The 15,635-nt window shown below is 35.5% G+C and overlaps 1 protein-coding gene across 15 annotated transcripts in view; it reads right to left on the reverse strand.

The window, feature by feature from the left end:
* RUNDC3B (RUN domain containing 3B) overlaps positions 1 to 15,635 on the reverse strand; it is a 168,091-nt gene that overhangs the window by 60,239 nt on the left and 92,217 nt on the right. For all 15 annotated transcript variants that reach the window (XR_012011083.1, XM_072784329.1, XM_072784320.1 and 12 more), the window contains 2 exons: positions 11,766 to 11,855; positions 9,482 to 9,562 (listed from right to left, as the gene is read on the reverse strand). Coding sequence is in view for 14 of the 15 variants with exons in the window: in XM_072784329.1 (XP_072640430.1) it covers positions 9,482 to 9,562; positions 11,766 to 11,855 (171 nt within the window). In the remaining variant the exon portion in view is untranslated. The remainder of the gene's footprint in view (positions 1 to 9,481; positions 9,563 to 11,765; positions 11,856 to 15,635) is intronic.

Here is a 15,635-nt window from a genome sequence, read left to right on the forward strand (position 1 = left end):
TGGTTCTGTTGATCTGTTCCACAGTTCTTCTGGTCTCGATTTCGTTGAGTTCTGCTCGAATCTTTATTAACTCCCTTCTTCTCTTGGGTGTAGGATCTATTTGCTGTTTTTTCTCTAGCTCCTTTATGTGTAAGGTTAGCTTTTGTATTTGAGTTCTTTCCAGTTTTTGAATGGATGCTTGTATTGCGATGTATTTCCCCCTTAGGACTGCTTTTGCTGCATCCCAAAGATTTTGAACGGTTGTATCTTCATTCTCATTAGTTTCCATGAATCTTTTTAATTCTTCCTTAATTTCCTGGTTGACCCTTTTATCTTTTAGCAGGATGGTCCTTAACCTCCACGTGTTTGAGGTCCTTCCAAACTTCTTGTTGTGATTTAGTTCTAATTTCAAGGCATTATGGTCTGAGAATATGCAGGGGACGATCCCAATCTTTTGGTATCGGTTCAGACCCGATTTGTGACCCAATATGTGGTCTATTCTGGAGAAAGTTCCATGTGCGCTTGAGAAGAATGTGTATTCAGTTGAGTTTGGATGTAAAGTTCTGTAGATATCTGTGAAATCCATCTGGTCCAGTGTATCATTTAAAGCTCTCGTTTCTTTGGAGATGTTTTGCTTAGAAGACCTATCGAGTATAGAAAGAGCTAGATTGAAGTCACCAAGTATAAGTGTATTATTATCTAAGTATTTCTTCACTTTGGTTAATAATTGATTTATATATTTGGCAGCTCCCACATTCGGAGCATATATATTGAGGATTGTTAAGTCCTCTTGTTGAATAGATCCTTTAAGTATGATATAGTGTCCCTCTTCATCTCTCACTACAGTCTTTGGGGTAAATTTTAGTTTATCTGATATAAGGACGGCTACCCCTGCTTTCTTTTGAGGACCATTCGAATGGTAAATGGTTCTCCAACCTTTTATTTTCAGGCTGTAGGTGTCCTTCTGTCTAAAATGAGTCTCTTGTAGACAGCAAATAGATGGGTCCTGCTTTTTTATCCAGTCTGAAACCCTGCGCCTTTTGATGGGGTCATTAAGCCCGTTCACATTCAGAGTTACTATTGAGAGATATGAGTTTAGTGTCATCATGATATCTATTCAGTCCTTGTTTTTGTGGATTGTTGCACTGAACTTCTTCTTAAAGGGGAATTTTAAGAGTCCCCCTTAAAATTTCTTGCAGAGCTGGTTTGGAGGTCACATATTCTTTTAGTTGCTGCCTGTCTTGGAAGCTCTTTATCTCTCCTTCCATTTTGAATGAGAGCCTTGCTGGATAAAGTATTCTTGGTTGCATGTTCTTCTCATTTAGGACCCTGAATATATCCTGCCAGCCCTTTCTGGCCTGCCAGGTCTCTGTGGAGAGGTCTGCTGTTACCCTAATACTCCTCCCCATAAAAGTCAGGGATTTCTTGTCTCTTGCTGCTTTAAGGATCTTCTCTTTATCTTTGGAATTTGCAAGCTTCACTATTAAATGTCGAGGTGTTGAACGGTTTTTATTGATTTTAGGGGGGGATCTCTCTATTTCCTGGATCTGAATGCCTGTTTCCCTTCCCAGATTACGAAAGTTTTCAGCTAGAATTTGTTCAAATACATATTCTGGCCCTCTGTCCCTTTCGGCGCCCTCGGGAACCCTCAGGCTGTCGTTTATTTCCCTTAATCTATCTTCATGGTCTTTTAATTGTTTGTCTCTTTTTTCCTCAGTTTCCCTCTTTGCCATCAACTTGTCTTCTATGTCACTCACTCGTTCTTCCACCTCGTTAACCCTCCTCGTTAGGACTTCTAGTTTGGATTGCATCTCATTCAATTGATTTTTAATTTCTGCCTGATTAGCTCTAAATTCTGCAGTCATGAAGTCTCTTGAGTCCTTTATGCTTTTTTCTAGAGCCACCAGTAGCTGTATAATAGTGCTTCTGAATTGGCTTTCTGACATTGAATTGTAATCCAGATTTTGTAACTCTGTGGGAGAGAGGACTGTTTCTGATTCTTTCTTTTGAGGTTAGGTTTTCCTTCTAGTCATTTTGCTCAGTGCAGAGTGGCCAAAAGCAAGTTGTATTGGGAAAAAGAGAAAAAGAGAGGAGAGAAAGAAGGAAAGAAAAGAGAAAGAGAAAAAAAAGGGAAGAAAGAAAAAAAAAACAAAAAAAAAAAAAAGAAGAAAAAGAGAAAGAAAAAAAAAGGAGAAAAAAAGGGGTGGGGGAAGGAAACAAATCAAAAAGCAAAAAAAAAAAAGAACCACGGGGCAGTATCTTCTGATTCTGTGTACTTTAAGTCCCTTGGCTTCTCCTGGAAGTTGTCAGTCTAGCTGGTCTTCTGGGGGAGGGGCCTGTTGCGCTGATTTTCAGGTGTTAGCAGTTGGGGGAGCTGCTCTGCCCCTGCCTGGTGCAGGGCTCAGTGGGGGTTGTTTACCCCGTGAGGCCGCAGGAGGAACAGCCCCAGTGGCGGGGCAGCTCTGGAAACCTGGATTCAGCTCCGGCAGGAACTCCGTCTGCAGGGCCTGGAGGCTCTGGGGCGCGGCCGCTGATCTGCTCAGCTGGGGCAGGAGCGTCCTCGCTGTCCTGGGCCCTCCCGGCCTCTGCCTGTCCCGGGGGGGAGGCCGGATCCTGGGCTGTGTCCCGGCGCCCTGTGCTTCGGGGCCTGCGCTGTTGGATTCGCGCTCCCGGACCACGCAACCCCCTCCGCGGAGCTGCCGCCCAAGCCCCGCGGAGCTGCCGCCCAAGCCCCTCCGAGCTGCTCCTGGAACCGCGCAGCCCCCTCCGCACGGAGCCTCTTCCTCTGCCCGAGCCCCTCTGAGCTGCTCCCGGGGCCGTGCAGCCCCCTCCGCGGAGCCGCCGCCCGAGCCCCTCTGAGCTGCTCCGGGTCCCGCCGTGCGCGCTGCAGCCCTTAAGGAGCTCGGTGCACTCTCCTGGGGCGCAGGTGTCTGTTAGTGTTCCCGGGAGCCCGAGGGCATCCCCGCCCTCCTGGGTCCTGCTCCACCTCCCCGCGAGCCCCTTTCCGCCCGGGAAGGTCGGTGCAGCTCCTGCTCTCCGGGACGGGGCTCTCCTGTCCTGGGGACACTCGCCCCGACCTCAGCCCGGCTCCTCGCGGGGCCCCTCCCCCTTGGAGGCCTTTGTTCCTTTCTTTCTTTTTCCCCCCCCCCGTCTTCCTACCTTGATAGATGCGTGAACTCTTCTCACTGTAGCATTCCAGCTGGTCTCTCTTTAAATCTCAGGCCGAATTGATAGATTTTCAGGATAATTTGAAGGTTTTCTAGGTAATTTGGTGGAGACAGGTGATTTGGAGACCCTACTCTTCCGCCATCTTGCCCCTCCCCTCTATAGGAAGGTTTTTAAGAGAATAAATCCTAAGGGTTTTCATCACAAGGATAATTTTTTTCCCTTTTTTTAATTGTATCCTTATGAGAAGACAGATGTTAGTTGAACCTTTGTGGTAATCATTTCACAATATATATGAATTAAACTTTATTCTGTAGTCCTTAAATTTATACAGTGATATTTATCAATTATTTTTCAGGGGTGTCTGGGTGGCTCAGTTGGTTAAGCATCTGCCTTTGGCTCAGGTAATGATCCCGGAGTCCCTGTTTAGCAGGAGAGTCTGCTTCTCCTTCTGCTCCTTCCCTCCACTCGTGCTCTCTCTCTCTGTCTCTCAAATAAATAAAATCTTTTAAAAAATTGAAAAAAAACCTATAAAATTGACAAACTTTGGCAAGAATGATTTTAAAAATTAAGCAAAAAAAGGGTTATGAACACATAAGGCAAAAGATAACTAGAAATGAAAAGAGATAGAGATTAAATCTCTCAACATGACAAATTTAAATTCTAATAAAATATAATCTACCAAACCTGAATCAATAGAAAATCAGAATGATTATATGACTACCAATGAAATTAAATTAGTAATATTTTAAAACTTCAAAGAATAGAAAAAGAAGACTGATAATAAGGAAGTTCCTTGCAAGGACAAGAAAGAAAATAAATACCTACCTACAATGACTCCAAGGAACTATATAAACACTTCATATACATTATCTCCTTAATCCTCATGAAAGATCCATGACATATCACTCTACTATTTAATAGATTCATCCAACAAAGGAAGATAATAAGAATAAGAGATAAGTAGTTTGCTCAAGGTCACCCTAGTAGAGGAATTGGTATTAAAAAGCTTTAAAAAGCTTTAAAAAAAATAAAATAAAATAAAAAGCTTTTAAACAATATTACACTGCCTTTCAACATTTCAACGGCCAATAATACTATAGCTTTCCAAAAAAGCTGAATGGGTGTTAGACAAATAATATGGCTAAGAAGGTAAACTGATGCCAGGTCACGAACGGTCTATATGATTTGCTAAGACTTATTTCTATCCTATTCACAAGAAAAGTTGATACTGATAAAAGTCTCTTATTCTAAAAGACAGAAATTCTGCAAATATTTTTGGTGGAAAAATGATAAGAGTTTCAGAAATATTCATATATTTTAAAGAACAAAATATTTTACAATTTTTTACTGAGGCAATGAAAGAAATATCAGTGATATAAAAGGAAAAATAGGGATCCCTGGGTGGCGCAGCGGTTTGGCGCCTGCCTTTGGCCCAGGGCGTGATCCTGGAGACCCGGGATCGAATCCCACGTCGGGCTCCCGGTGCATGGAGCCTGCTTCTCCCTCTGCCTGTGTCTCTGCCTCTCTCTCTCTCTCTCTCTCTGTGTGACTATCATAAGTAAAAAATTAAAAAAAATATAAAAAAAAAAAAAAAGGAAAAATAGTTTTCTTTTATAAAAAAATCTTATTTACTTATTTATTTATTTATGAGAGACACGTAGACAAAGGCAGAGACATAGGCAGAGGGAGAAGCAGTCTCCCTGTGGGGAACCTAATACAGGACTTGATCCTAGGACCCCAGATCACAACCTGAGCTGAAGGTAGCACTCAACCAGTGAACCATCCAAGTATCCCTTTTTATCAAATCTTTATAATGCTTTACTATTTGTAATTGTTAAAAAGAGAGTAAGAATTATGATCACCTTCATTATTCCTTTACTTCTTATAATTAAGCATTTATTTTTTAAAAAGAAAAAATAATGGACCTTAATTTAATTTAAGGAGGTAATAATGATGGTACCAAAGGATTTACTGATGGATCCTATGTGGATTATGGCAGAGAAAATTCAATCATGATATCAAAGTTTTGAGCATAAGCAGCCAGAATGACAGAACTACCATTCTTGGAAAGGGAAAGGTTAAAAGGAAGAAAAGTTGGGAGCTGAGAAATTGGGAGTTCAGTTTTGTACATGCTCATTCGAGATGCTTTACCACACATCCAAGTGGAGGTGGCAAGCTGGCAGCTAGATATGTTAGTCTAGAGTTTAGGGCAGTGTTCCAGGCAGAAATACACATTTGGGAAAGAGTAGCATAGATATAGTATTTAGATCCATGAAACTGGAGCAAAGTACTTAGCGAATACACAGAGCAAAGATGATTTGGGAATGATCTCTGCAACAGTCTAACATTTAGAGGATGGGGAAATAAGGAGAAACGGGGAAGAGGAGTAAGGAGGAGCCAAAAGGAGAAGTGATCTCTTCAAAGCACTCACATGTATCAAACTGCTTGAAAGTCAAACACTGAGACAGATGAGGAAACAATTAACTACTAGATTTGGCAATGAGACATTATTGCTAACTTTGACAAGAGCACTTTCAGGGGTAAGTATTAAAGCTCAATTTGAATAGCACAAGGGAGAATGGAGGCAATAAATAAATAAACTGGAGGCACAGTTTTGTAATAAAGGAGAGGTGGCTGAAAAGTAGCTCAAAATGACTATGGGGAAAGTTTCTCTGTTTTGTTTTTAACACAGGAAAAATAACACACCTGTATGCTGTGATGTGTGGGAAGATCTAGAAAAGAAGGAAAATTAGCAGAAGAGGACAAGAGTTTGGGTGAAGACCTTAACATAAGAGGGATGATGGGATGTAGTGCACAGGTCATAGGACTGGTTTTCCATAGCAAAATGATGATCTCTGTAAGAGCCAGGGAAAGGCAGAATATATAGGGTAGAATGTCTAGGGAGGGCAATTTAACAGCAGATGGGACTTAACAGTCTTCTTTGTTTTAGCGATTTTGTTTGTAGAAATGTGCCTCTTTAAGGAAATAATCATGTTGAAGTACAAAGACTTAGCTATAAGAATGCTATGACAACATTATATTTAAAAGCAAAAAAGTGAAGGCGTCTTAAGAGAGCAATAATAATTAGCTACTGGACATTACAGGCCTAAAATCCATTCAAACAAAAAGGTTTAAAGATGTTTAAAGTTACATTAAGATGTAACTCAGAAAAGCTCAGTATTCTCACTGGCACACAACCTAAAACTAAAAACCAGTTTTAAACATAAAATATATTTTAGGGGGAATCCCTGGGTGGCACAGCAGTTTAGCGCCTGCCTTTGGCCCAGGGCGTGATCCTGGAGACCCGGGATCGAATCCCATGTCAGGCTCCCGATGCATGTCTTCTCCCTCTGCCTATGTCTTTGCCTCTCTCTCTCTCTCCCTCTGTGTGACTATCATAAATAAATAAATTAATTAATTAATAAATAAATAAATAAATAAATAAAACATTTTGGGATGCTATCTATTAACATATTTCACATATATTGCTTCAAAAGGTAACACTTCATTTAAAAAGACTAATGGTTAATAAACATTTTTAAAAGATTAGCAGCACCAGTAATCAAAAAAATGCAAATTAAAACAAAAGGAAAAAACTCCAAAGGATACCATCTTTCAGTTACAGAATTGGCCACTTTTATTTATTTATTTTGCCACACTTTTATACTTAATTGGCAATGGTGGGAGGCAGGCAATCTCACATATTGCCTATAGAAACTAAATAAGCATGGCCTCTCTGGAGGTCATTTTGACAGCCTATTTCAAAAGCTTTAATAATATATATGCTTTATCCAAGAAATTTAACTTAAAGAAATAATCATGGTCTGTTTAAAAAGATGTAGTTACAAGGTTATTAATTCCAATAATGTATATGACAGCAAACAACTAACTGAATGTATCCTAAAGGTCTAACAATAATTGAGTAGATACATTATATAAATAATTAAATTCTATTCATTTAGGGAAATTATGCTGTAGTAGGATAGTTAATGACATGCAAAAATGTCCATTATACAGTATTAAGGGAAATAAGTATTACATGTATATTATGATTCCATCTTAATTAAAAAATATATCTATGCATAAAAAGGCTGGAAAGCTACTCACCAAAATGTTAATGCTTCTAGAAGCTGCTTCTTAAAGGTAAGATTATGAGTGACTTAAACTTTCTTTTACCTACCTGTCTTCATTTTCTAATTTTTCTATAATTAATATGTATTACCTTACCAATAAATTAAAAGCAGTAATTTTGTTAGGGACAGACTTTTACAGTTTCCTAAAATTAGAAACTGAATAGGGCTTTTTTTTTTTTTTAAAGATTTATTTACTTATTCATGAGAGACACAGAGAGAGAGGCAGAGACACAGACAGAGGGAGAAGCAGACTCCCTGCAGGGAGTCCGATGTGGGACTCTATCCCAGGACCCCGTGATCATGCCCTGAGCTGAAGGCAGATGCCTAACCGCTGAGCCACCCAGGTGCCCCTGAATAGGGCTTTTTAAAAATGTATCGAACATAAGCATATCTCATGGAAGCCACCATGTGTTTAAACTACTGGTTCTTTATGACCATCAGGATAGTTTAAATCCTAAAAAGAAGACCACCTCTGTGGTCAGTAACGCAAACTTGTTTATGACTAGGTTCACCTGGTATTTCCCTTCTAATTTTAGTGTTCTTTTCATAAGATAGTAGAAATCCCTCAGCATATAAAGGAAAGGAAGCTTTTTTTGCATGTTTGGATTAGTGAATCAAAGAAAGAGGAAGTTGCATAAAAATTTAGACAAAAAGTGGTTAAGCAAGTTGGAGAAAGAGCATGTATCATCAGATCCATTCCGAGGGGACCAGTTGAAAAGGTTCCATTACTGTAAAGTGTTGTAATAATTACTACAGCCTCTTATGTAAGTATGAAGGAAAAATTAGTTTTTACATTTATCTTTGTATCTTAATTTAGGTCACTTCCTAAATCCCTAAAAATAGCCTTTCTACTTACATGTTAATGGCCAAACACCTAATGTCCCGCTGTCATCTTGCTCTTTAATTCCAGACCTGTGGCATATTCTACACAAACTAGCTCTAAAACTATGGACAAGTTATTTAGCCTCTCTGCATTTTTGTTTCCTCATGTATAAAATTAGAATAGTGGTGCCTATGTCACTGGCTTCTGAGGATTAAATGAGTTAATAGAAGGAAAGCACTTTGAACAATGCCTGAGATACAAGTAAGTATTCAATAAGTATTATCACTATTCTTTTTACTAGTATTATTTTTGAACTATTTATCTTCATAAAATGTAAATATAAAATCCAATATATCCCAAACAGTATAATTTTTTACCTGTTCAAAAATTCTTGCTGTATTCCTTTTTCAGATCTAATATACTAGAATTACCCCTTTTCCCAAGTGATCCACTTACTCAAGTTAGAAATCTTGGTACCATAATACTGTGTTACTACTTCTCCCTCACCACCTAAAGTATCTTAACACTGTCAAACAGTGACTTCTCTTACTAGATGGCGATTATTTTGGGGACAAGGACTAAACTCTTTTTCAGAATTTCATGAAGTACCTACACTCCTGACAGCTATGTATCCTTGGCAGTTAGGAAAATTTCTTTTCTACATTAGGTCCTCAATAAATCCATCTTCAGTATGTGTGCATGTGTGTATGTGTACGTGTATTACTCTTTCTGTTTCCCTTATAGCTCTGGCCTGATATTAAACAATAACAGTTTTAAAGCATATAAAGATGATCATTCTATTCAGGAAACCAATTACACAAGGAGACCTTCAAAAAAATCTATAGATTTCATCTGATTCATTTTCAATGCTGATGAGATTGTAGGAGATTCTTAACTCTCATACAATTCTGGTAGTAAGATAAATTGGTACAACTCCTTTATAAAGATACACTTTAAGGGCCATAACATTTCTCATTATATTTGCCTGAGTAATTGTAAATTCACAGTAGAAACAAAAAGAAAATTGATTTGTACAAAATGTTCATTATTTTTTCCTTTATAATGGAAGGAAAATGGAGAATCTGAATGATGGATTTCAGTTTTGAACTGTCAATGTACTATTATAGAGCTATTAAAGTTATCATTATAATGACTAAAGCAATAGAAATACATGCTATTCTCAAAAAAACTGTGTTTATGCTGGAACTGCAATTATGTAAAAAGTGTATTTACATAAACACTAAAAATGCAAATGGAGTCTATAATTTTGAACTATTTCTGATACTGAAATAAAAGCAATTTTAATCAGATGAATATATTACACAAGATATTCAACTATAAATTAAGATTTTAATAATATATTTAAGATGTCAACTACCTTTGGGTAAACTTCAAATATGGTGTGTAGTCTATTACAGCAGGAAAGTTTCCATCCAATCCCTCTCCCTTGAGGCAAAAGCTAAGACAAGAGACAATAAATATGTCACATAATACATAAACCTTTAAATTGATGTTAAATGTTTTAAATAATCTTTGTTAGAGACATCTGTTTTATCAAATTGCAGGTAAATTTTTTTATTTATAATTTAAATGTTACTTTTTAATGTTACTTGTTACAAATAAACGCCTTAATAAAGATACTCTATATTCACTATTGATGACAAAGGAGTGCACAAGTTAATACACTCTAATATGAATATATTATGCAAAAGAAAAACTGAGAAATCTGTTCAAACATTATTGGACACTACCTTGGTCTTCACTGGATTTAAGATGTTACTGGTGGATTTTCAAATGAAGACTTGTTCATGTTTACATACAAATTCTTACCTGATATTGACTACCTCCTTAAAAATTGACTAAAAGAATAAAAAAAAAATAAAAATTCTGACTAATTAGAAAATGAAAGTTTTCTAAACTACATGAATAGGTGAAAAGGTTTGGGTCTTAGGCCTATAGAGAATGCTAAAAAAAAAAAAAAAAAAAAAAAACCTTTTACTCTTTAGTCCATTCTTTTTGAGGTCTTGGCAACAGGAAAATTTAGGTTGAGATTTGCCCAAAGTCATACTGGGAGTCTTATAAAGCCAGTAAAGCAACTCTAGATCACCTGGTCTCCCAATCCAGTAGTCTTTGCTTTGATTGATGGTATATCCAATTGGATAACAAAAAAAAAGTGTTTAGTTTTATGATTACCATTATTAAAAGAAAAAAGTACATCTTCTAGGAACATAAACAATAACATTTACAAGATGTATGTGGATCTTTTTAAAAAAAGTCATCTGTGAACTCCCACCTTCTAGTTTCGTTAGTAAGTTTGCCTGTTGAAATACCATTCTAATGTGTTAGTATCAAGGGTATGTATGTACTTTTTCATACTTGAATAAGGAGTCATCAAAAGTGTCAATACTTTGTAGGAGCTTTACCTCATTTACAGAACTATTACTAATGTATCTTTAAGACACTTGCTTTCAGCCATTTATATAGTATCAATGGGTTACAACAAGCCAACAGTTCATGCATTTATCCCAGGTTTTCTTTCTTTCTTCCTTCGTCTTTTTTTTAATCAAAAAACAGAATTGTGAAGGATTCAGACAGAGCCAGCAGCATGACAGGTGAAAAAAGTAACACATTCAGAAGGATTAAAAAAAGAAGATCCATATTAGATCTATCATATTCATATTCTAAACAATTAAGCTAATAACTGAATACTATTTTATTAAATTTTAAATAGAGGAAAATTATACCGACAAAATGAAAATATTTTGAAAAGGAAGTGATTAAAAAAAGGTAACCTCAGTGGAAATGAGCAATATTATTATTATTATTATTATTATTATTTTGCAATATTATTTTTTGATTCAAGATCTAACAGATTTTCATTTAAGTTTTATACTTTGTTGAAACTCTTGGAATATTAAGTGATATTTTCCAAAAAATTATAATATTTCCATCATTCTTATGTTTGAGTTCTTGTTATAAGCAAACCTTTTACTTTTAGTATAACCTGGATCAATTAAAGAATGTAAAAAGATACTCCCATAAATCTGTGAAAAACTTACATTTATATTTTTAGCACTTATGATCTTAGTCTGAAATCATCTTATTGATAGTAAAGGTAAATATTAATAATATTTTTGATGTTCTAGATACATAATAGAAGCCCAAGACACCCAATATATCATGCCAGGATCTTTTTAATTTCAATACATGAGATAATGAAAATCTTTCTGGCTTTGAATCTTTTAGTGCATCTTCTTTCATTTTAAAGCAGTCGCTGAAAAATACTAAGAGATAAGATCCAAAAACTTCCTTCAGTGCTAGCAGGGTATATACTTTTTTTTCTACTGGGTTAATGCAGTCTAGGATTTTTTGCCCAACCTAGAAAGCAAACAGGACAGTTAATTCCTTAACTCTCAGTCTCTTTGCCCAATCTAGAAAGCAACATGATAGTTAATTCCTTAACTCTGAGAGTAAATTTCTAACTTCTGAGAGTAAACCCAGTCAGACAACTGATGTCACAGGATAGGGAACAACATGAATCAAATATCAATATCCAGCTGTATGCTTTACTTATTAGCAAAACAAAACAAAACAAAAAACCCTAAGTAGAAACCATTATGAGGTCAAATAACTTAAAAACTGAACACATTTAGATTAAGTACCTGAAATCGATAGCATTGAGTCCAAGCAGCATGCCAGCAAGCATATTTGCTTCCTCACCCAAGACAATTGCTCCATCTTCATAAAATCGTCTAAAAAATGAAACAGGTAAATATATAAATATTAAAAGCAGACTGAAGTTTCATCTATAGAAATCAGAGACCAAACTAAAGTAGAAAGAACTAAATTTTAATTAATTTATCAAAATAAAAACTATATGGATCATCCAATTCTTGTAGATACTTAGGAAAACAATGCCAGCAGTAACAAAAAAATATCATTGTTTCCACTTCTCTTAAAAAGAATCCCTGACTCTTCCAATGGGTCAAGTTTGTCTACTATTTTTCCCTAATAGTGAAGCATTTCGAATGTAATTTGAAAAGTGACAGTCATTTATACTGGTCTATTTGTGAAACTATATAGACTACTGTTGTATACACAGAACAAACACAAAGTTTTTCTTTAATTCCAAGGGTTATTAACTAAATGAAGAACTACAAAGATGTGATCATTAGTAATTCATACTAATCTTTAACAACAAACTAATGGACTAGCAGGGTATCTGTGTATGAAAGAGAAAGTGTTCATATCTCTGACAAAATATGAATATGAACCTTTCTGTGTTAATTCCTATAAAGCTTTCTGTTTTGGTTAATGTTAGTTGTTAAAATACTAAAATTTTATTTTAATATATTTAAAATAAATATTTTGAGAAAATATCATGATATGAGCCTAAGGTATTTTTCTACAAAAGAATGTAAGATCATTGTATTTACTTAAAAAAAAAATAATACTATGCAATAGCTAGTTTATGTTCAGTAAGCAGGAATCATTTGCTATATCTATTTATATTAGAGATAGACAGTGGATGCCACTCTGTAAAACCCCACTAACTAAAAGGAAAACATTTTAGTAAATGAAATTTGTCTTACTCTTTTTGATAAAAAAGATTTTAATATGCTCATAATAATCCCAATGTCAATTTTGCACAGTTCATTTAAAAATACTTTTACAAACATATCATTTGATACTTGCTTAAAAAGCCCATGAAGCAAAGGTGGAAAGAACTATCATTAGTTTCAAATTTACCATTGGAAAAAGTTAAGAATTAGATTAATACAATTTGCCCAAGCTCATGCAGATAAACTGCTCAAGGAAGAAACCTAATTCTTACTTTAAGTTCTATATGTTTCTATTAAACCATACCATTTCCTGTAACACAAAAATATTTAAAGAGAATTTAACCTATGTTATAGTTCATAGGGAATTTTTAAAAAAGATTTTTACTTATTTATTTGAGAGAGAGAGAACGTGTGTGCAAGAGAGAGCATAAGCAGAGCACTGGAGCAGAGGGAGAAGCAGACTCCTCGCTGACCAGGGGAGCCCAACGCGGGACTTGATCCCAGGACTCCGGATCATAACCTGAGCCAAAGACAGGAGCTCAACTGACTGATTATTGAGTCAGTTCCTAGATGGAACCTCGGCGCCCAGGAATTTTAAATGAATAAAAAGTACAAAGGAAAATAAGAGGCCATTATTTTACTCTCTGTCAGATGTAAGGCTACAAATAAATATGATAGGAAGACTAGCTGGGAAGAAATGTTTTTTGTCTCCTTGGAAATACAGGAATTTCTTTTATAGATCTATACGAAAAAAAAGAAAAAGAAAAACTGAAAACTTTAACCTAACAAAGATTAATAAATGGAAGAAATTCCTATATATTTAACTAAGATATTCCACAAAAAGATAAAGATATTAAATAAATCTATATACCTACGATTTTTGTCACTGTCCCTATAGCTAAATTGGCTCTTAACAAAATTATTTTGACTCCTAGAAGAACTATGATTACAATGGCTCTAGACCCCCAAATTCCATGGGACACATGCCTGAGACAGAATTCTGGTTTTTTTTTTTTTTTTTTTTTTTTAGAATTCTGGTTTTTGATACTAGGAATTACCCACTATTCCTGGCATTCCCCTATATAAGAAAAGGTCTACTTTTTTTTTCTCCATATTGAGTCCACCATGTTTAAAGTATATTCTAAGAGTAAGATCAAAACTATTTCTGCTTGCTTCCTAATGTCAACATTGTATTATGAACTGTTGAAAAATACCAAGCACACACACAAATCTAACTAGTTTTAGTGAAACGCTTTTTGTGAAATATTTGCTACATGTGAAATACTTCTACTCATATAAAACCATACCTGAAGTGTAATGTTGCACAGATCTCATTTAATATAACAGTCTTTACTGCAATAGAGGGTGTGGGAGAACAAATGGAACACGAAGTTCTAGTTAAAGAGCTGTCCAGAGGGTTCAGTCCATTAAGTGTCTGACTCTCGATTTCAGCCCAGGTCATGATCTCCGGTTGTGAGAGAGCCCAACATGGGGCTCCATGCTGCTGGGGTGGGCGTGGAGCCTGCTTGGGATTTCTCTCTCCCTTTCCCTCTGCCCCACCGTCCCCCCACCAACGTGCATGATCTCTTTCTCTCTCTCCTTAAAAAAAAAAAAAAAACAAGTTGTCCATTGTAGGCTGAGCATCTTGTTAGTACAGTCTAACAGTCTAAAAAAACATTTTTAATAAAATACACTTCTAAGTTTGAGATAACATTTTAAAAGTAACTTAATTCAGTATTCAAAAGAATAATGAAGTGTACTGAACTGAAAAAGATATTTTTATCATTTAGTCAAAGACGTCCTTTACATGTATTAACAGAATAGAAGCTGTTAGGAAAATTAATTTTTATTCTCTTAATCAAATAAACACCCCAATAATTTTGACTGAAAGTTTGATTCTTGTCATCAACACTTCCAAAGACTTCAAAAAACTGTAAACTTTAAACTTCTTAGTTTTTATCTCATAGAAAACCTGGAGCATTAATAAAGCTTGCTTATATAACCAAAGTTATGTAACAAATGAGCCAAAGATAAACCCTAAGATGACTAAATTCAATAACAAGGTATACACTAAAAAAGAAAATTCTCTTTCTCTAGTTGAAAATATTTTTTGTTCTAAAGGATCTAACCAAAACAGTACACTGAATTGCCAAAACACATTATATATGCTGAAAGTGAAAGGTAAAAAAGATATGTAAAACTTCCATGTAAAGCTTTATACGTTAGATTGTATCTCTATAAGGAAGTTTTTCATTTGAGAAGCAAATGAAAATTGTGAGCAACTTCTGATATTACTGTGATCTGGAAGAAAAACTTCCACTTTTTATTAGGTATATTCTTGCCATTTGTCTGTTGACTAGAAAAATATTAAAAACCAGGAAAACAAAGTAACACCTAATAATAACAGCACTTTTCCTCTCTAAATATATATAATTTAACTCTAATTGAAACATATCTCTATACTGCTATCTTTAGTATTCATTAAGACTATTCGAAGGCCTTTCAGGTACTTCAATAACAAATACCCTTTGGATGGCGTCCACGGTGAACCACCAGTATAGATCATATAAGCACTGTACAATATCATGCTTCAAATTTTCCCCTTTGAGAGTCAGAAGTTACTCTACGTACTGAAAATGGAATATTATGAGAAATATTATCTTATAAACCAAAGAAATTTCATTATCACATTCTTGTTCTCTTGCCCAATTTAGTCTCTATAAATGAAATTATAGAAGAGTCTCCCTCATGACATGAAAAATAGATTTTAGCCTTATAAATGTTTTATTTCATTCAATGTCCAACTGAATCAGAATGAAAACTGATGAAAAGTAAATCTCCAAAGATATTGCTAAGAATGTCAGATTCATTAATGATTTTATCAACAAATATATAATAAATTCCTATTAAGAGGCGAGAACTGTGCTAGGTACTAAAGTTAAATGGTGAACCACCTAAGCATGGTCCCTC

The sequence above is a fragment of the Canis lupus genome, chromosome 18, assembly GCF_048164855.1.
Source record: "Canis lupus baileyi chromosome 18, mCanLup2.hap1, whole genome shotgun sequence".
Taxonomy (NCBI): Eukaryota; Metazoa; Chordata; class Mammalia; order Carnivora; family Canidae; genus Canis; species Canis lupus.